Source organism: Sceloporus occidentalis, unplaced genomic scaffold (genome assembly GCF_023333645.1).
Source record: "Sceloporus occidentalis isolate IW3139 unplaced genomic scaffold, rSceOcc1.0.p SCAF_57, whole genome shotgun sequence".
Classification (NCBI taxonomy): Eukaryota; Metazoa; Chordata; class Lepidosauria; order Squamata; family Phrynosomatidae; genus Sceloporus; species Sceloporus occidentalis.
In genome coordinates, this window is record NW_028317037.1 from 4,869,212 (window position 1) to 4,891,737 (window position 22,526).

Here is a 22,526-nt window from a genome sequence, read left to right on the forward strand (position 1 = left end):
TTGGGGCATCTGCGCATACACACTCTCAGCCCCTTAAGCTGCTGCCCTCGCAGCCTGCTGTGAGGGAGGGAAGTGGGGAGAGCCCTTGGTCATTTGGAGGAACCCCCCAGTTCGGGGACCATGCTGAAAGGGCCTTGGGCCCCCTTGAAGGGATCTACGTTAAAAGAGAAGAAGGATGGAATAAAGGAGTGAACGTGTCAAGGGAAGAGAAGCATAAAGGGACTGCTGAAGCTTTCTGGGATCTGACCCAGGCACCTTCCCCTCAGAATCCACAGCTCACTATGATGGTTTAAATGACTATATCACAGATAATATCTCTCAGATAAGAGCCAAATTGGACGTCAGCATTATTGCAGAGGCTATAAGTGAGGCGTCCAGTGACTGTGAGTAAGATCATAGTGGATCAAATTGAATCTGAGTACTGAGGACGTGGACAAGCTCCTTGGAAGTGTGAAGAGGAGAACTTGCCCTCTCAACCCTTGCCCTTCATATATCGCCTGAGATATATCATAGATGCATCTCTTAGGAAGGTCTATTTTCCATCATGCTTAAAGGAAGCAGTGTTACGGCTGTTTATGGAAAAACGCTCCCTAGATCCCTTGGAGATGAACAATTACAGACCGGTCTCCCGTCTTCCATTTCTAACCAACATAATTTTGAGGGCAGTTGCTCTTCATCTCCAAGCGGTCTTGGATGAAACAGATTATCTGGACCCATTTCAAACTGGCTTCAGGATGGGATACGGAGTCGAAACTGTTATGGTTCCCTTAGTAAATGATCTTTGCTTCAAGGGGGGATGTAACTTACCAAACTTTAAGCTGTATTATTATGCAGCTTGTCTCAAATGACTAGAAGAATGATTCAAATTAGAAAACAATAATTTATTGAATATAGAAAAAGCTAACCTGAATCTTGGTATACATGCATATATGTGGTATACAAAACCAAAATATAATAATGCTTTTAACCATCATGTTATAAGAAGATCATTGCTTAAAGTATGGTATAAAATGAGACATCAATTTTGGGGGTCACTGCAAGAAGCCTATTACAATAGAACAAAGGACAAAGATACTCCATGGCTAAGATATGGAGATTTAATAAACAAAACACCAAAAGGAAAATACAATATGAAATCTATGGAAGAACTTAATGAAAAAGGAAACATGAAGGATTGGTTTTTATACAACAAATTAAACAATCGTTTTAAGGCAGACAATAAAGCTCCTGGGTTAAGGATGGATAACCATGAAATAGATAAAATTATGATGACAAAAAAGGTAAACACATATCCAAATATTATAAACTATTAAAAGAAAGCGATCTAGAAGATTAAATTATTAAACACAGCATGGTAAGATGGGCACGTGATATAAATAGAACTATAACTATAGAGGAATGGGAAAAATCATGGAAAGGAACAAATAAATTCACTCTGTGCCAAAACTATAAAGAAAATTACATCAAAATGTTATACAGGTGGTATCTGACCCCCCAAAATCCACCAGATATACAAAACTGGTAATACTAAGTGCTGGAAATGCGGGGAACCTGAGGGAAGCTCCTTTCATATTGGTGGACATGCATTAAAGCTAAAGGATTCTGGCAAAGGATTCATGGAAGCATCCAAAACATTTTTGATATAAATATTCCCTTTGAACCCAATTTATTTTTACTAAACATGACACACAACATAAAGTCAGTAAAATACAATAGAATTGTTTTATATATGGTCTCATGTGCAAGGATCTTATTTGCTCAAGTTTGGAAATCTGCAATTAATCCTTCTATCGAAGATTGGTTGATTAAGATACATGACGCTAGAAATATGGATATAGTTTCTGCCTTACTAAGAGGGAAATCAAAAGGATATTTAGAAATGGAATGGAGTTGTCTTAAAACATTTGAAGAAATGGATGATAACCCTCCGTTAAATTAATAGTTAATGTTTGGTCGATATTTGGTAATTTAAATACTATCATGGGAATATCTCAGTGTAATAAACATTTTTGAAAGTCAAAAAAGGAAGACCCACATCATTGTTGTGGGGAGCGCCACACACCGAGTTGTATAGCCACATTCTGTGCTGCTCCTGGCCTTGCTGCAGGTGAGCCATTGACAGTTCGAGGGTGGCGACACGCTCCAACACTGCAATGGTCAAAGAACGTGTTTAGACTTTGCTTGTTGTTTCTTACTCCCTTCACCCTTAAATGTAGGGGCCATTCAGACTACATTTTACCCTGGTTCCCAAACCAGTTTAAAAGTTGGAAGTACACATTCGTGCTGATTATAACACAACTTGATCAGGAGCTTGCGCAAGAGATCTAGGGCAAATCCCCCTTAGCGCGGCTTTTCTGAAAGTGGACTATTGACCCTTTCTTTTTGAAAACAACCGGCTCTTCCCTGCTGCCGGCAAATATGAACTCAGCCCCGGTCATGATCGGGTCAAGTTCAGGGGGTTGATTCCCCTGATTGAGGTCAAGGGTAGTAGGAACTTGTTTCCGGGGAGATTCAATATGGGGGAACCCGGATCTGCCCAGTTCTATCCAGGGCAAATGAGGGAGTGGAATGGGGCCTTTGTGAAGGTGGAGGGAATGACCTTCCTGGTGCTGGGCCTCCAGGTGAGCGATGCATTGGGCAAGGAGTCCCTCTCCTCATTGCCTGCAGCCTCTGGTTCCCCTGGAGGCAGGGACTCTTCTCCAGCATCACCTGGAACAAGGAACCAGAACAATGGACAACAACAGACAAATAAGAGAAAACACAAGATTAGTATTAAACATATTGGAATTCTATGAAAAACACAACGAAAGAGAATTAGGCTTATTATTAGTAGATCTAGAAAAAGCATTTGACACAGTTTGTTGGGAGACACTTTTTGAAATTTTAGGGAAATTGGAATTAGGCACCAAGTGTATAGGATGGATTAGAGAAATACATAAAGACCAAAAAGCAAGAATTATGGTGAACGGCGAAAAATCCAATTTTATCAAAATTAACAGGGGTACATGACAGGGCTGTCCCCTCTCCCCGTTATTATTTATACTTACAATTGAAAGACTGATTAAAATGATCAAGAATAATGACCATATCCAAGGTTTAAAAATAAAAAAAACACGAATACAAAGTGCGGGCTTTCGCCGTTGACCTTGTAATTTTTTTAAATGACCCGTGTAAAAGCGCAATAGAATTAGTAAAAAAAGTTGAAGAATTTGGAGAAATAACAGGTTGTAAGCTAAATAAAGATAAATCCACGATATTAACTAAAAACATGTCTCCAGACAAAGAAAGGAAATTATCAGAAATGTTAAAGATTAAAATAGAAAAAAACACAAAATATTTAGGAATAACAATATCTAACAATCTGAATGAGCTATTCGACATTAACTATAAAAAAACATGGAAAGAAATTAAATTGAAATTGGAGAAATGGAGAAAATACAATTTATCATTCATGGGGAAAATAGCAGCAATAAAAATGATGGTTCTTCTGAAAATTTTATATCTATTCCAAACACTCCCAATCGTAATCAAAGACAATTTTTTCAAAATCTGGCAAAGAGATTTAAGTAATTTTATTTGGCAAAAAAAGAGACCTAGAATTAGATTAAAAACAATGCAAGACTCAATAGAGAGAGGTGGATTAGGCCTACCAAATTTAAAATTATATTTTGAGGCATGCAGTTTAATGTGCATCAAAGAATGGATTTTGCTAAAAGATGAAGAACTATTAGAGATCGAGGGTGACAAAGTAATATTTGGATGGCATGCTTATTTGGGATACGATAAAATAAAAGCAAATAAAGATTTTAATTTACATTAGATTAGAAGGTCACTACTCAAAACATGGAATAAATATAAATTTAGAATTATGGCAAAATGTCCTACTTGGCTTTCCCCCCAGGAAGCTATTCAAAAATCAGAAACGAGACAAAAAACAGAATGGCTAACATATTCAAAACTATTTAAAAAAGACAAAAAGGAAAGTGTAGAATTCAAAACACAAAAGGAACTCTTTGAGGAAGGGATAGAATTAGATTGGTTTAGATACTGGCAGATAAGAGAAAGATTCAAAGTGGATTCCAAAATAGCAAATTTTGAGGCCGAATCTAATGAATTTGGGAAAATAATAGAAAAAGAAAACCCAAAATGGATATCAGAATTTTACAAATTATTGCTTAGAAAAAGAAGAAGTAATAAAAGAAAATATGATACAATGGGCAAAAAATATTGGTTATCCTCTAAATTTAGATAGATGGGAAGCGGTGTGGAAAAAGAGATTAAAATATTCGGCCTCACATAATTTGAGAGAAAGCTATTATAAAACCTATTTCCGGTGGTACTTAACGCCAGAAAAGATATCCAAGATTTATAAATCAACAAACAATTTATGCTGGAAATGCCAAAAAGAACCTGGAACTTTATATCATTGCCTCTGGTCATGTAAATTAGTAAAGAATTTCTGGGAAAAGGTATACGAGACGATAAACCTGACTCTACTTTCCTATTAAATATGTGGGAAGAGGATGTAGACAGAAGACATGGGAAGGTTTTGTATTATCTAATATCAATGGCGAGATTGGCTCTAACACAAAAATGGAAAGGGAAAAAGATCCCAAGCAAAAAAGACTGGCTAATGAAAGTTTATGATGCAATAGAAATGGATAAAATGACACAATTGCTCAGAAATCAATCTCTAGAGGAAGTAAATGAAGAATGGGCGAAAGTTTTGGAAAGTTTGAACAAGGAATGGGGAAAGATAGCAACAATTAGCTTTTGTAAGTAATAGTAATAAATAAAATAGTAGAGTACACATATCATTTCCAGTAGATTATAAGAGTTGGAGAGTTAAGACGAAACAAAAAATCTCAACGACCTAAAATAATAAAAGATATTAGATGGGTTTAAAATGAATTACGTATAGGATCAATAAATAGATAGCAGTAAGATCAAGAATAAGCGGAAAGGGAAGATTTAGAAATCATACTATCGCTGTGGATGGACCTTTGAAAGGAAAATAATAACGATATCATAAATCTGAAGTAAGTTCAAAAGGGTGGAAAACGAAAACAACTATACCCAATAGGATCAGAGAGAGAAGTCTGGTAAGAATGGGATGAGAGATGGTGGAAGAGTGGAAGAGGGAAGAGAATGAATGAATGAAGGTAAAGTAGGTGTTGGAAGGTGAGTGTATGTAGTAAAGATAGGAGAGAAGAGGAGTGGTGAAGGTAATTAGACGGGAGGAAGAGAAGAAGGGATCTAAGGAGAGGATGGAAGAAGTAGAAGGTAACAGTAGGAAGGAGTTCAACTAAAACAGAAGGAACAAGGAGGGATGCAACGGAAGACAAGAGGTAAAGGGGAAACAAAAACACTAAAGAAAGAAGATAAGATACAACATCTAAACTTTATGGGAATAGAGAAAGACTCACTTCTCCAACACGTAAATATATATATGTATATATATCTGTACATGTATATCTTCCCCCTTGGGTTACGTAATCCTTTCTAGATCTCTGCTCTGTCCAATTTCCTCTTGATGTACAACTCGATATAAGGACTAGTGAGTCTGTACCGAAATACATTTGTTATTGTTGTTGTGTGTTTTTAATTTTCAATAAAAAATTTAATAATAATAAAAAATAGAATCATATTGTACAGACAATCACAGAGGAATAAGCACAACATTAAATCCAATAACAATAGTAAATGCAACATTGAAATGCCTATAGATCTATATTCTTGCATTTCCTCATGGTTTGTTGTTAACTTTCTGAAAGCTTAATTTTTAAAAATTTCTTCAAATATCCTTTATTTATGAGAAATTACAATCATTGATATCTACAGATCCTTTTCAAAAACAGATAATAAAACATACCCATCCTAAATTACTTCTGATATATACATTATGTACATCTTTGAATACTACTATATTACCTAATTCTACCTATCTCTTCCTAAGGCTAATTACCATTATCCTCCATTACCTCCTAAACTACATCCACTAGCTCCTATCCTTTTTCTTTTATGACTTTCCATAGAATCCTTTTCCTATTAATATGGAATCCTAAACTTCCTTTAATTACCCCTTTAGAGTGTTACCCCCCGGAACTAATTTCTCCTTCATATACTGTTCGCTTATACTTCAAGCCCCGTCTGTATTGTAACCGCTTTTTCTCTGTGTAAGTATTCCTTCCGAGGTTTCCATACTTGGTCAAATTTATTCAAGGTGCCTTTCCTGAGTAGTGTAGTCAGTTTGTCCATCTCTAAATAATCCATGACTTTCAGTCTCCATTCATCTATCGTCGGACTTTCCTCCACTTTCCAATATTTGGCGAATGATACTCTTGCCGCCACGATCAGAAAGAAAAGCAATTTTTCATTTTCTTTATCCAAATCTAAAGTGTCTGTCAAGTTTAAGAGATACAGCTTTTTCTCTAATCTTAATTATTTTTCCAATCTCTTTATGTATCTTCCTCCAATATTTTTCTGAATTACTACAGCCCCACCAACAGTGTAAGTATGTTCCTACTTTTGTTTTGCATTTCCAACACATTTTTGATATTTTATATGGTGTTAAATACCACCTATACATTGTTTTGTATACATTTTCTTTTAACATTACACGTTGTGTATATTTAAGTTTTGTCTGCCACAAATTTTCCCAATGTTCCAATTGAATCTGTTCCTTCAAATCTTGTGCCCCCTTCATCATAAATTCCTTGACTGTTTCTTGTTCTAATTCATACTTTCTAATTAAATTGTATAATTTGGAAATTTGTTTTGTGGGGTCTTCTATTATTTTTTCTGATTCTCTCTCGACCGAACCAATTCCACCTTAATATCCGTTAGAAATCTCTCCCTCAACTGTCTGTAGGTGAACCAGTTGCATGAGAAGCCTTCTTCAATCAACTCTTCCTGAGTTTTCATAACTCTCTCCCATTCTTGAAGTTTAGAGATATCCTTATATGTCACCCAGGGATTTTTTTTTCCAATTCCTCTCTCTTAAATAGTGCCTCATTAGACGAGGTTCCTGTATTTATTCCAAATTCTTAAAAGGATTCTCCTGATTATGTGATTATTAAAATTTGCGTCTATCTTAATCTTGTTGTAGAATAAGTATCCGTGAATCCCAAATTTTAAATCCATTTTTTCCCAATTTATTATTCTTTCATTTTGAAGTTTAACCCAGTCCAATACCCAATCTAACACTGTGATGACTGGTCCTTCAGTCATCTGGGAACTTCTTCTGAACCATAAGGGGTTAATCGGGGAGGAGGAACATGCTAATGAGAGATGACATCACATGCTAATGAGCTGTAGCATCATAGCTGATGTAAGGTCTACCTGACCAATCAGAGAGTAGGACCGCGAGATTCAAGAACTTTCTATGGGAAATCTTTAAAAGGCCCTTTGAGGCCATGCGCTCTTTTGTCTCTCTCTTGATCCTCTCCTGAGGGGGAACCAGATGATGTCTCTTTGAGTCTGAGAGACACAGACTCAGGGGAATGCAGGTCGAGCGGCAAGGAGCCCTCCCTGCATCCAGGAACTCAAAAGGACTACAAATCCCATCTTCCGTGAGTAGTTAGGAACGTGTTAGCTAGTGTGTTTAGGCCTTTTGTTATTTTCAACAATGGCTTGTCTGGAATGAACTCTGTAACTATGTTCTTTAACCTGCAAGGCAAGGAGGCTTTGCAAGAGCGATATAAATTCTTTCTATCCTATTCTATCCCTTTTTAAAATAAACTTCTTTCTTAAAAAGCATCTGCTGTCTCTCTGCTCCTGTACACGCGCCTTGACTCGGCTACTGTTTGTTCTGGGTTGGCAAGAAAGGAAACTAGATCTCTCTCTCTCTATTCCTCACAAGTCCCAGTGTGTGTGAGGAAGGGGTAGCTGTGGAGCTACAATAAAATTATAATTCATTCACTGGGTGGTGGCAGCGAAAAGTTCTTTTGTAAAGGGATCCCCTGAGAGTAATAGTCACGCACAGGGCCTTGCCCTCAGGGATCATCACAAACACACAGGCATGGTAATACCATTTTAAATTCGGGAGGGCAAGACCCCCTCTAACCACTGAGTCTTGTAGTACTTTTGTTTTTATTCTTGCTTTTTTCCTATCCCAAATGAATTTAGAAATTTCTTTTTCCCATTTCTTAAAAGTCAAGTCATTGCCAATTATTGGGAGAGTTTGAAATAAAAATAAAAATTTGGGAAGCACCGCCATCTTAATTATTGCTATCTTACCCATCCACGAAATATGTAATTTAGCCCATTTTTCCAAATCTAATTTGATACCTTTCCACATCGTTTCATAGTTGTTCTTAAATAATTCTATATTTTTGATATTAATATTACCCCTAAATATTTTACTGATTTAACTATATTGAAACTTGATTTTTCTTGTAGGGACTTCCTTTCTTCTTTATTCAGATTCATCGTCAAAATGCTTGTTTTTTCTATATTTACATGATAACCTGCTACTTTTCCAAATTTCATATTTTTAAAATATGTTCAATGCTCTCTTCTGAATTTGAAATAGTCAGGACCAAATCGTCTGCATACGCACCTAATTTATACTCTTCCCCCTTCAGTTTAAATCCTTCAATTGATTAATCTTTTCTTATTTTGTTTAACAGTACAGGAAAATTATAAATAGCAGTGGAAAGCTTAATAAATTGTTATTATTACATTTTTGAGACTCCATTATAAACATTTTCCCCGATTTGATTTCTTTCCAGTCAGTTCCACCTGTAATGGTTGAATCTCATTTCATCTAGAAATAGTATAATGTGTAATATCTTCCCTATGCACAAGTTGAGAGGTTCAAGTATCGAAGAGAAGCTCTTCAACGGGTCTATTTTGAGTCTGGCTTAAAAAAAAATCAAACCAGGAGTACTTTTTTGGGCTATGTGGCCATGTTCTAGAAGAGTTTATTCCTGATGTTTCGCTGATATCTGTGGCTGCCATCTTTAGAGAATGCTGACCTGGAAGAGAATGGGTATACACACACACACACACACACACACACACACTGTGTGATCCTGGGTAAGGAGAAGTGATTCCCATGTTAATCTGTGTATTGCTCTGTTATTGATGGCCTGGCTTCAGGGTTGGGGGATATCACCAGTGTGTGCATTACAGTTTTCAGTTCGTCAGGTTCCAGGAAGGGGTGCAGATAGCGTATCAACTGAAGCTAATAACAGGCATTCATGGCCATCGTATCTATCTGAGCCAACGTCTGGAGCGATGGATCCAGGAGCACCCCTAAACTGCAAACACAGTCCTTTAGGGGAAGTGTGACCCCATCCACAGATGGATTGCAGGTGACAAACCTCCATATCTGGATTAGGATCTCCAACAACGAGCAGCTCCGTCTCATCTGGATTCAGCTTCATTCTGTTTTTCCTCATCTAGACCTTTACTTTCTCAAGACATTCATTCAGAGGGTAGATGCCTTCCTTAGTTGACACTGAGGCAGCCAGGCTGGTCACCGGAAAAAATAGGAGTGACCGAATAACACCCATCCTAAAATCTCTACACTGGCTGCCTATTCGTTTCCAGGCACAGTACAAGGTGTTGGTTACTCAACTACAAGGCTGACTCAACTGCCCCCTCCCCTGAACCCTATTTTAGAACCATCGATAGCCTGCTGTGATGAATTTAACAACTTCTTTGCGGATAAAATCTCTCAGCTGAGGCTGATCTCGACGCCAGTATTTTGCCAGAACCTATAAGAGAGGTATCCAGAGACTTTGTGGACTCTATTAAATTGGATCACTTTGAGTTTGTGAGGAAGTGGACAAGATTCTTCAAAGCGTAAGGAAGACGACTTGCTCTCTCGATCCCTGTACTTCATGGTTGGCAGCCCAAGGAGGAATGGCAGTTACTTCCATGCTCCGCTGTATAATTAATTCATTCTTCAGGGAGGGACAATTTCCATCAAGTCTAAAGACAGCAACAGTAAAACCATTACTAAAAAAGCCCTCCCTGGACCCCCTATCACAGAATAACTATCGACCGGTATCACTGCTGCCTTTCCTGGGAAAGGTGATCGAGAGAGCGGTTGCTCTCCAGCTTCATGGGATCTTGGAAGAAACAGATTTTCTAGACCCATTTTAAACCGGCTTCTGGGCGGGCTATGGAGTTGAGATGGCCATGGTTGCCTTAGTTGATGACCTCCGTCTGGGCATGGACAGGGGAAGCGTGTCCCTGTTAGTGCTTTTGGACATCTCAGCGGCTTTCGATACCATCAACCATGGTATCCTGGAACGCCTGGGGGAGTTGGGAATCGGAGGCACTGCACTCCAGTGGTTCCGTTCCTACCTCTCGGGTATATTCCAGATGGTGCAGCTGGGGGACGTGTGCTCCAACAGGAGGGCACTTACGTCTGGTGTCCCTCAGGGAGACATTCTGTCCCCCATGCTATTTAACATCTACATGAAACCGCTGGGTGAGATCATCCGGAGACATGGGGCGTGGTGTTATCAGTATGCTGATGACACCCAAATATGTTTTTCTGTGTCTCCGACTGATGCAGTGACTAGGGTTGGCATCTCTCCTCTAAATGCTTATCTGGAGTTGGTAATGGGCTGGATGAGGGAAAACAAACTCAGTCTGAATCCAGAGAAAATGGAAGTACTTGTGATAGGCTCTCCTGGTCGGGGTGAGGTAATTTTCCACTTGTCCTGAATGGGGTCACGCTTTCCCTGAAGGACACAGTCCGCAGTCCGGGGGTGCTCCTGGATTCGTCGCTCCACTTGACTTCTCAGGTGGATGCAACGGTCAGGGGTGCCTGTTATCAGCTTCGACTGATACGCCAGCTGCGACCCTACCTAGACCGGGGGGACCTTGAAACTGTGGTACATGCTCTGGTAACCTCTCGATTGGATTTCTGCAATGCGCTCTACATGGGGCAACCCTTGTACCAAACTATGAAGCTTCAAATAGTTCAAAATATGGCAGCCAGGTTGGTCTCTGGATGTTCCAGGGCCAACCACATAACACTGATTCTGAAAGACCTTCATTGGCTGCCTGTTCGCTTCCGGGCACAATACAAGGTGTTGGTTATGACCTATAAAGTCCTAAATGGCTTGGGCCCGGGGTACTTGGAGGACCGCCTCTCCCCATATAATCCGCCCCGCACTCTCAGGTCATCTGGTAAGGATCTGCTGAAAATCCCTTCCTCCAGATATAAGTCAACCTCACAGAGAGCTTTTTCCATCTCAGCACCTGGGATCTAGAACACCCTTCCAGAGGATCTCCGTGCCACCTCCACTTTAGATCTCTTTAAAAAGAGATTGAAAACTTTTCTATTTCATCAAGCTTTCCCCGAAGTCCCATGTTAACGTGATCCTTCCCTATAATTGTGTGATAACTTCAAATATTTCAGCTGGCGTGATTGTGTTTTATCGGTTTTAATATGGAATGTGTATTTTGTATTGTTTTATTAGCCTTTGTATGAATTGAGTATTGATCATTGCATTTTTATCTTGTATTGCATATTGAATGTTTTGTACACCGCTGTGATCTAATTTTGGAATAGCAGTATAGAAATAAAACTTATTATTAACTTATTATTATTATAACCTTTAAAGCCCTGCATGGCTTGGGTCCAACCTATTTGAGGGATCGCCTGCTCCCACATAATCTGCCCCGCACCCTCAGGTCCTCTGGGAGGAATCTATTGCAGCCTTTAAAAACCAGGGCCTTCTCTGCAATTACTCCCAAACTATGGAACGGTCTGTGAGACGAGATCCGTCAAATTGCCAGCTTAGACAACTTTAAAGAAGCTGTCAAGACGGATCTCTTCCGGCAGGCCTTTCCTGAATAAAAGTGCCGGCCACAGAATGACTGCCCCCCACATCATGTATCAGCCCACCGCTCTGTCCTCGCTGTATTTTTTATTGTGTTTTTAATAGATATTTTAACATGCTTAATCCTGTTTTAAGGGGGGGGGGGGATTTGGGACATAATTTTGTAAATGTGGATTTTAATGTGTTGTGAGCCGCTTTGATTGTCTTGTCACAGAAAAGTGGGATACAAATAAAAGATTTATTTATTTATTTATTATTTATACCCCCTTCCCCAAGTACCTGGGTCCCGAGGAATCCCCCAAGGAGGAGCTGGGAAGGAAAGAAGAACAGGAGGCCTGATAGGCCCCCTGCCTTTCTTTGGGGGAAGAAGAGGGGCTTCCTGCCTTCTTACAACACCCCAACTCTCCCCCAGAAGACCCTCCAGCCATTCCTCTGAATGGCCGAGGGCTATCCCCACTTCACTCCCTCCCTCTGAACAGACTGTGAGGGCAGTAATGGATTCAGGGGCTCAGACTGTGGATGCATAGATGCCCCAAAGGCCCCTCCTCAGCATGCGCAGGGATCAAAAGGCCCTTGCTGCTGATGCTTTTTCCACTGTCGGCCTTTGGAAGAAGGGAAAGAGTACGCCCTCCCTTCCTTCCTTTCTTCCTTCCGGAAAGGAGCCCGAGCTACAGAGCTGGACTCAGGAGGGAAAGGCTGGGAAGGCTCTGCTTTGTACATATAGCTCTTTCTCTCTCTCTCTCTCTCTGTGTGTGTGTGTGTGTGTGTGTGTGTATAAATTTATGTGTGTTTGCCTCTGTTTTTGTGGCTAGGAAAGGATCTAAGGCCTGAGGAAAGAAGAAAGTGTCGATTTTGTGCAAATGCAGAACTTCTGTGCATCAATGAGTACAGTGTGTTGAAACAACAAAGAACTTTATTAAGAACGCATAGTCAGAAATTCAGCATTTAAGTCAGAACTGCCCACCTCAAGCCAAAGAATACATTTAAACCCCAAAACCTAAAACTCCACCCTCTTTCAAACCTAGCCCCCACCTCCAATACCCACAGTCTATGTCCCACAGGTAACAAGGCCCCTTTTGCCATTCCCATAGACTAGCCCTTTCTGTTAATATTGGCCTCTAACTTTCATCAACCAACATCCCACAAATTCCAAAAGCTATCATTGCCATAACTATACTAGCCAGCTGCAACAAATCCCACCCCTCTATTCAGCTAACCTATACCACGACCAATAATCCCCAGTCAATCTTATAAACTAAAGCAATGATATATACTAATAGCAATTAGAACCTAAACCTAACAAAATAAAATTTAAAAACATAAACAGACATACGGACAGACACACCTAACACAAAACATCACAATTCTTGACAAAAATAATGTTAGTTCACTTCTGGGATTTGTGTGGCTTTTCTCCTGTGTGTCACTAGTTGTGACTTCCAAAAAAAACATTTCCCACATTGCTGGCATTTGTATGGCTTCTCTCCTGTGTGGACTCTCTGATGTTTCGCTAGGTCTGACTTCTGAGAGAAACATTTCCCACAATGCTGGCATTTGTATGGCTTCTCTCCTGTGTGGACCCTCCGATGCATCACTAGGACTGACTTCCAAGAAAAACATTTCCCGCAATGCTGGCATTTGTATGGCTTCTCTCCTGTGTGGCCTCTCAGATGTGTCACTAGGTGTGCCTTCCGAGGAAAACATTTCCCACAATGCTGGCATTTGTATGGCTTCTCTCCTGTGTGGATTCTCTGATGTGTCACTATGTTTGACTTCAAAGAAAAACATTTCCCACAATGCTGGCATTTGTATGGCTTCTCTCCTGTGTGGATTCTCTGATGTCTCACTAGGTGTGACTGCTGAGAAAAACATTTCCCACAATGCTGGCATTTGTATGGCTTCTCTCCTGTGTGGACTCTCCCATGCATGACTAGGACTGACTTGTAAGCAAAATTTTTCCCACAGTGATGGCATTTATGTAACTTCTTTGTTGTGTGGATTCGCTCACGACTGACAAGTTCTTCTGTAAAGGAGAACAATGACAGAGAAGACTGAATCTCAGCGTTAAGAGAGGAAGGTGTTACTCCAAGATTTAGCCCTACATTCACCCCTCCCTATTTCAGGTTCAATTAATAAAGTTGGTGTGAGTGACCCGACATGACCCTGTTCTGGATGCCCCCAAATCCATATAATGGTTGTATCCTTACTTATAGGAGCTTGCAAAGAAGAGATTGTAGGGAAACTGTCATAAGGAAATCAGTCGAAGCAGAAAATCGGGCAGTTGAAAAATATTCCATTAAATATATGTAAAAATATTTTGATTGAAAAGTGGCATCATATCCTGTGAGACGGCCATAGAGTCCTGATCCAGAGCCCAAGGCATGATGCAAGTTAACTGCAGAGGATGCTTCATGCTGTGTGACACAAGGAGATGCTTCACAACCAATACAGTATACAGCTCACATGCGGACTGATGTGGGTTGGAGTTGGGTGTAGAAGAGATTGTGAAGTTGATGGAAGTCAGTGAGGAGAGCTGGTACATATTTGTTTTCTATTGCAACTCAAGCTAAAGAACCTCCAAGGACTTGGAGGAAATCAACTGTGTCTATGAGTTATTTTTAAGTGTGGCAAATAATCAGTGCATTGCCAATACCTATAACTGGAGATTTTCTTCTGTTCTCTGCTATGTTATTGTTGATCTCTGGGAGTGTCGCCTTCAGATTGTGCTATACATTGGCTTGTGAATGGAACCCAAATTCAGAGCCAAGAAGGACCTGAGAGCCAGTGTGATGATCCTTGTTGGCTGAAGAATTTCCACCAAGGACCCACTGCATTTAATTCAGTTTCAGACAATTCTTTCCCCACCCAGGAAACATTCTAAAGCAATTTAAACCTTTTCGAATGTTTCGTTTCTGCCCCCAAGCAACGATTTCAGTATAAATATCAGCCCCAACTGACTAGTCTTCAGCATCAGTCCAGTTGCAGAGAGACACTCCATTGGTTTACATTGCTAAACACCTCACTACACTAGCCAGCCTCACTTGTCATGGGAGTTACTGACTTCTCTCCCCATTCTGGACCCTCAGCAATTGCAATCAAGTTCCATCTAGGTAATGTATTACCATTAGCAAAGCCTTGCATTATTCACCATGACCACCTTTGTTACCTAGTTCTTGTGTATGTTCATGAACACTTAGATGTATGTGTGTGTGTGTGTGTTTTGCTTTCCCCTTAAAAAAAACACAGAAACCTATTTGAAATGCCTTTGGAGTTCTGTGTGCTTTGGGGCCTGATATAGTTGGGATGAATCCCGAGATCACGGTTGCCCCAATCTCTCCTTTGAGCTAAGCATGAAATTCCGCTAAAAGCATAGCACTTGCGGGTGACCTCCCCAGACTCCAGCATTTCAGGTAACAAAGCACTTCTGGAATCAACCATGGAGCCAAGCAAGCTCAGGTTGGAAAAGAAACGAGAAAAAGGAAATTTTTTCTGTCCCTCTTTCCTCTCTTCGTAGACATTGCTCATAATTGCTAAATATGTTAGAAAACAAGGGCCTGAACCAGTTCTCATCAGTTCAGGTCTTAAAATCTGTCGAGTTGGTGGCTGCCTCCCAATCCCCAAGGCCCCTCTCCTGGCCCTTCCTAGAGATCCCTTCCTCTCCGCACAGAGCTAGGCGATCCTGGCTTTGCTCCTGCCTTCCCCTCCTGGCTCCCAGAGGCCTGATTCCCTTCCCTTTCTCTCTCTGCTCTCCAGCCTTCACTCTTGCCCATCTGCACTGCTTCAGCATTTCACCTTCACCATCTCTTTCCTGCTTTTCTGTTTTTCACATTCCCTCCATCTCTCTATCACAGACACACACCCACAGAGTGTGATGCACAAAAGGGACACTTTGAGACTCATTTCTTGAGAAAGGCAGGACAATCAATTTACAAATAATGCATTAGGAAAAGCAGAATAAAGGGGCTGGGACCTGGATTCCAATTTTGGTGAGGTTCAAGGAGAGCCTTAAAACAGCTTTAAGACAACTCCAAGACAGGGATGGACTACTGTTGGGGATTGGGGAGAGTCACATTGGCTGCCACAGGATCTTGAGGCAACCCCACATTGTGTCGCCTAAAAATATGGCATAATATTTTGCCCCTCAATATCCCACAGCATCCCTTTGGGGAAGTGGAGGCCATTTGGCACTGCTGGGCCCTCTCTGGGCCACTGCAGGGCCAAGGGAGGCCTTTTTCCCACAAAGCCTCTCCAGAGCCTGGAAAAGTGGAAACAAAAGCCAGGAAACTTGTTCAGGAATGGGCTGAGGACCATTTAGGGGCAAAAAGCATTAATATCCATGGCTCCTTCCCACAAAATTCCAGAATTAGCAGTTTAGGGTTGGATATCCTTACAAAGTGGAGAACAATAGTGCCTCACTAAAACTAAAAATTCCAAGATTCCACAGGAATATGTTTTGACAATTAAATAATGTGTGAAAGGGAACTAGGAATGGTAGTAGAGCACAAGTTGGGCATGTGTCAACAGTGTGATGCAGCAGCTGAAAAGGCCAATGTGATCCTAGGCTGTATCAATAGGAGTATAGTGTCAAGATCAAGGAAAATAATAATGCCACTCTATTCTGTTTTGGTAGGGCTCACTTGCAATAATCCTGTGTCCAGTTCTGGGCACCACAATTCAAACAAATGCTGAGAAGCTGGAGCATGTCCAGAGAAGGAAACCAAAATGGTGAATGGTCCGAAAACCATGCTCTCTGAGGAACCACTTAGGGAGCTGGGTATGTTTACTTTAGACAAGAGAAGGTTAAGAGGGGACATGACAGCCCTGTTCAAATATTTGAAGAGATGTCATATTCAGGATGGAGCCAGCTTGCTTTCTGCTACTCCAGAGAAAAGGACATGGAACAATGGATGCAAGCCACAGGGACAAGAGATTCCACTTAAACTTTAGGAGGAACTTCCTCACAGTAAGAGCTCTTCAACAGTGGAATATAGGCCCAGTACTGACCATGGAAAAGGGGTGGTCTGCAGCTGGCCCTTTTCACTGAGGATTTGGGCCAGGGCAGCTATAGTGGCAGCCAAGAGGCCCACAATCCAGCACAATTCCAGGCCATGGAGAAGCGGCAAAATGCTGCTTCCCTGTGGCCTGGAAATGGATGTCCTTGGGGCTTCATGCCCCTGGACACCATGGGAGCCAGAGCTATGGCAGAAAGGGGCCTCTCTCCCTGCCATCATTCTCGCAGCCGTTTGGTGGCTGTGAGAATGAGGTGCGTGTCCAGAAGGAGCTCTTTCAGGTTTAGACATGGTGCGTGCGTGACATCATAATAGCAGTGCCCATGTACACAGGGCGCTGGCATTATGGTGCTGCTGGTATGTATTACGGTTAGGGAGCATGTACATGATGCACTCTTCCCAACCCTAATACCGGTGCTGGTATGCCGCTTGTTGACGGTCTGTACTGCGCCATATTCCCTCAGAGTTTGGTGCTCTTTCTTTGCAGGTTTTTTGACAGAGACGGGATGGCTATCTCTCTATTCCTGCATGGCAGAGGATTGACCCGGATGGTCCTTGCAGTCTGTTTCAACTCTTTGATTCAATAATTCTAAAGTGGAATTATAGCGTTCTGACATTGAATTATGAAAGGGCCCTCAGTCTCCACAGGAAGGGCAATGGATTCAGCTTCCTTACCCACAGAGGCCACATTTTCATAATTCTCCATCATTACAGAACTGTACATAAGTTTCTGCTTCTTTGTCAACAGTTTCCATTCCTCCTCGGTGAAATATATCGCCACATCCGCAAAGGTCACCTGCAATAGAAAATAGCCCTCATCCAGAGAATGACCAATAAAGGGGGGGGGAGCACATGGTGCATTGCAAATATTATTTCAACACTTCAGAATTCAGTCCAGCAAATAAACTTTAAATTCTGCAAGCAAGCAAAAAGCTAAAGCCTCTGAGATCCAGATTGTCTTGAACCCTTTCAATATAATATACAATATAATAAAGAATATAATTTAGGCCATTTCTGGGATATTATTGATTGATTAAGATACTGACTATCCAGACATGTATAGTACATTTAGTCACCAATGAATTATAGTGCATTTAGCCATATCTCACCTAATTTGAGAGGCAAATTCCATTTTTAAAAAACAGTTCTGGGGAGTACTCTGGCCTTGAGGGCCACTGGGCCCACCCTCAATTTAGCCCCAGAGATATTCTTCCATATCCCTCAGCATTTCAGAGATGGGGAAAGAAAGACACATCTGGATAAGCAACACCAAAAGGGGGTCAAGATGGCCAAAGTTGTTAATGATGAAGATCACAAAAGTGAGGAAAGGTACAGCAGTTTGACTTGGCCCCCAACTCCTGGCAAGGGCAAGACCCTGCCCCTTCTCTCCTCCCTTCTCCTCTTTTGAGTTGTTGAGCTGCACACATCTTTTGAACTTGGAACACATTTTGCAGCAACTGAACTGAAGGGAGAAAGTGCGAGGAGGAGAGAGAACTAGGACATTTTCAAAGCCCCTGAAAAAATGAGGTGACAGAGGATTAACCAGGACTCTCTCTGCCACACTGGGACAGTATGTTCTCCGCTTGCTTTCATGAGGTGGCCCAGCAGGGACACAAATGAAACTAATAGTCAGAAAATTCTTCTCTATGCTATAATAGCAGCAAGGTCAGTGTTTGCAAAACAATGGAAAAAAGAAGAATGTCCTACAATTGAAGAATGGGGATTGAAAATGTTAAGATTTTTTCAAAATGAATAAATTGACTTACTTTGTAAATAATAAATCATTAGAGAATTTCTATAAAGAGTGGAATGTTTGGAAGGAATATATTAAGGAATGGAATTTTTTGGGATGAGTCCTGTAGAATATGCCAAAAGAGTTGAAATGATATTGGAAAATATGAAATATAGAACATATGAAGGTAAATATATGAAGAAAAATAAATAAACACAGTGGTGATATTGATAACATAGTATATGGTATAAGGTGGAATGAAAAAAGTATAGAAAAGTAACGTGATAACGGGTATTCATGCCTTTATTCAGAAGTATTAAGAAGCCATTGGTAAATAGTTGGTAAAGAGATAAGAGTTCAGTTAAAATAAAATGGTTTTTATTTTTTGGAGAGATCTGGAGAACCAGGAAGTTTATTTAAAGAAATCTACATAAGTCTAATAGATAAAAGGGTTTGCTTCATAATGTAATTGGATTGTCATATGTCTTTTTGTCATTTGTAATTTTTAATATTTTCAATAAAAACTTAAAAAAAAAGAAATTAATAGTCAGGGTGGCAACTTACAAAAGAGTTGTTGTACCTCGGCAACCTCTTTCTCTTGGAGCCCAACTCCCTCCGCTTGGCCCCTGTGTCGGCCATTAGGTAGAGAGGTCTTGGTGGCCTTGCACTTGGATCACGTCCAGCAAAAGATACCCCAAAGCAGTGTACAAGGGGGCCAAGATGAAGTTCCTGAGAAAAGAGACCAGGGTTAGGCTTGGTTTGGCAAGAAACCCTGCAGCACTCAGTCACAGAGATCAGCTGGTGACATATGCAGGTCACATATGCTTCCCTTCTGGATACCGAAACACAGCTGGATGCTTCTCTAATACCTCGCACCCAACTCTCCCACCAGGGTGGACCCTCATTCTCCCAGTGGCCAAACCAGTTGCACTCCATTGACCAGTGAAGCTGCTGGCCAGGCATGGCAGGAAAGGAGCTCTCTCTTCTCAAGTTTATGGTAACCAGCCCTCCTCCCAGGATCAGGGGGCATCAGAGGATTGAGCTGATGGGAAGGGAGCACCCAATTCCCATGGCAGCCTTCTGCATGCAGAAAAGTCACAATTCGGAGAGTGTCTCTTCCCATGTGGAGAGTGCCCACTTTCCAAATGTTACCTGGCCATCTTGGCTTGGGAATATCCTGTTCCAGGCACATGCTGGCCTAAATCCTAGTCTGTATCCTATGCTTAGTCCTGATCAGAGTAGAATCACTGAATTGGTTGGATTTATCTATATGTGGACATCAGCAGTCACTTATGGGTTGAGTGAGTCTACACTCAAGGGTTAACCAACAGGATTCAGGACTCCTCAGATTTTTAAATGCAGGAATGCAAATTTTTCAGGCTGTGTCATCATCACTGATGAGAATTTGACTTCTCATTCACACAGAGGAAGAGGAGGAGGACCTGCTTTATGTCCCAGGTGGAGAAGCTCTAGCTCCTGGGCTGGATAAGACCTGCATTACCTTAAGGATCTGATCCATGGCCTCCCCTCATCATGGCCCCTCCTCATTTACACACTGGTGAAAAGAATTATTTTATTTTTGCAAATGAGACCATTTATCTGAGCTTAACTGCTGTGTTTATCTTTCGGTCAGAGATGGAGCATGAGGTGTGCATCACCTCTCTTTGTTTCCTGAAGGCACGCAGAAATTGATGCATGTACATTTGTGTGCACTGTTTCTGAATTAACATATTGTCAAAATCACATTCACTTCACTTTACCTTGCATGTTTTTAAAAAGTCTGCACAATGCTGAATGTGGTGCATTTGAAAAAACAAAAGTCTATAAATGTATAGGTCTTTGATGGAACATTGCACCCTGGACTGTGGTCATTCTTGAGAAGAGAAATCATATGTAAATTCCATGAAACAAATATCTCACAAAGCTCTAGTAAACAGCACGTACACACACAGTCCCCACACAAAGGACTTACTGTGTGTCTGGGTCTGGAAATCTCACTTCCACCTTCTGGGAAGACAATGCTGCCAGAGACTGAATCTGGGACTTAATGCCTGCAAATCATGGCTCAGTCTCTCAGCTGCAACCTTTCCATACCATTCTGGACTGAAACATTTAAACAAATGTCCTCTTTCAGCTCCAGGAATAGAGACCTACCTTCAGTACAAAGACCCTGATTCCTGCAGCCCCAGAAAGGTCTCTTCTGCAGTCCTTTATGTCTGGAGCTTCCCTGGGTCAGAGGCCGTCTCCTCAGCTGTAGAGAAGGGTTGCTCTGAGTGCGAAGGAGGCGGAGGTCCAAGGGCTGAGGGAGGGAAGGCAATGGGGAAAGGTCAGTGCCAATGGCCATGGAGGGCAGAAGGTGACAATGCCTAGGAAACTCCTCTGAGTCCCAGCCATTCTAGGAATGAGTGGCAGGAGTGAGTCCAGGGGGCTGAGGGGGTCTCCTTTCCCAAAGGGGGAGGCAAGGACCGGTGGACCCTCCCCAGCTAGGGCCCAAAGGGAGGGTCTCTTTCCCCACCTCTCTCTCCCAACCCCCAAAGCCCAGCCTCCCCACTGGCCCTGGGTCCCTGCCTCCCTTGTTCAGACGCCCACAGACCCCTTCCTTCCTTCTTTCCTTCCTTCCTTCCTTCCTTCCTTCCTTCCTTCCTTCCTTCACTCCAAAATGGAGGGCCAGAGGCACAAAGGGACACACTGCCTTCCTTTTGGCCCAAGAAGCCTGGCCTCCTTCTCTCTCTGGAGCCTCAGGAGAGAAAGAGAGGCCTCTGTTTAACTGAGGCCTCAGAGAAGGTTCTGGAACATTATTTCCCACAGTCACCAGCAGCACAAAATGGCTGCCTGCACCCAAAATGGCCTCCTGAGTCTCAGTGCTTGGCAGTTGGCAGTTTGAGGCCTTCAGGGAACCCAAAATGGAGGATGAAAAGGCCCCAAAGTCGGAAGGGACCCCAAACAGGATTTCTGAACCTAAACAACACAGAAACGTTTTCATGATGGCACCCGATGGCTGTGAGAACAAAAAATGTCCCTAAACAGGATTTCCAAACCTTAACAACATCTAAACATTTTCCTGAAGCTATTGAAAGGAGGAACCTGATCCCCTCCTTAACTTCAATCAATAGTGAAAGATATTAATATTAAGAGTGCCCATCATCCACAACCCAGCTCAGGTCTTGACCATTCAGAGAGGCCAATCCAGCTGCAGGTGGCTCTTTGTCTGTCCGTCCGTCCGTCCTTCCGTCCATCCATCCTCCTTTCCTTCTGCATTCCTCCTCTTTTCCCCATCATCAGCCCCTTTCCCAAGAAGGCTGCATCCGCACTATAGAAATAAGGCACTTTGACACCTCTTTAATCACTCAGTGCTATGGAATCCTGGAATTGTACCTTTGGGACACTTAGCCTTCTCTGCCAGAGAGCTCTCATGCCACAACAAACTACAAATCCCAGGATTCCATAGGATGGAAACAGAAGAGTTAAAGCGGTTTTGAACTGGATTATTTATGTAGTGCAGATACAGCCTGAGTCGATTGGGAAATGATAGAATCACCCAAATCGAATTTTTATCCCGTTTAAAATGGTTTTGCTTTTTTAAAATATAAGCATTTTGTTTGTCTGTATAATTCTTATTCTTTTTCTTGTTGTTTGTTTGTATGTTTGTATGTATCATTATTGGTAACAGGAGATGATTTGGTCTGCCACCTTCCTTCTTCCCTGAAAATCTCTTAATAAGGAAACTGGGGACTTTTAAAACTCCCAAAGGAGCCACTTTTGGCCTTTTTTGGGGGACTAGCCTCCTCTTAGGAGCCAAATCCCAATGTTTGTGAAGAAGAAAAATAAGGCTTGTATTAAAACTATCCTCCCCATTTCTGACCCCTTTTAAAACCCATGTTCCCCAGAAAGAGCTGAGCTGTGTAATAAGAAAACCCTCTCAGAAAAGAGACATAAAAGAGACACACTTCCTTCCTTTTGGCCCAAGGAGCCTGGCCT

At 41.6% G+C, this 22,526-nt stretch overlaps 2 protein-coding genes across 2 annotated transcripts in view; both read right to left on the reverse strand.

Moving 5' to 3' along the window:
- The window catches only part of LOC149287748 (uncharacterized), a 792,175-nt gene that overhangs the window by 544,434 nt on the left and 225,215 nt on the right, over window positions 1-22,526 (reverse strand). The window lies entirely within an intron of this gene.
- Window positions 90-20,067, reverse strand: LOC149287763 (uncharacterized). Its single transcript, XM_089492589.1, has 4 exons — window positions 20,050-20,067; window positions 17,492-17,612; window positions 13,267-13,830; window positions 90-154 (listed from the first exon to the last, which is right to left on the reverse strand). The coding sequence occupies exons 1-4, from the start codon at window positions 20,065-20,067 to the stop codon at window positions 90-92; spliced, it is 768 nt and encodes a 255-aa protein (XP_089348715.1).

Bases quoted from the DNA above. Each gene is read 5' to 3' on its own strand.
- LOC149287763 (XM_089492589.1), bottom strand. The intron at 13,831-17,491 runs GTAAGGAAGCTG...TCTCCTTTACAG, and splicing joins TGAAAATGTGGCCTCTGTGG to AAGAACTTGTCAGTCGTGAG. The intron at 155-13,266 runs GTGGGAAATGTT...CTTTTAACGTAG, and splicing joins GCCATACAAATGCCAGCAAT to ATCCCTTCAAGGGGGCCCAA.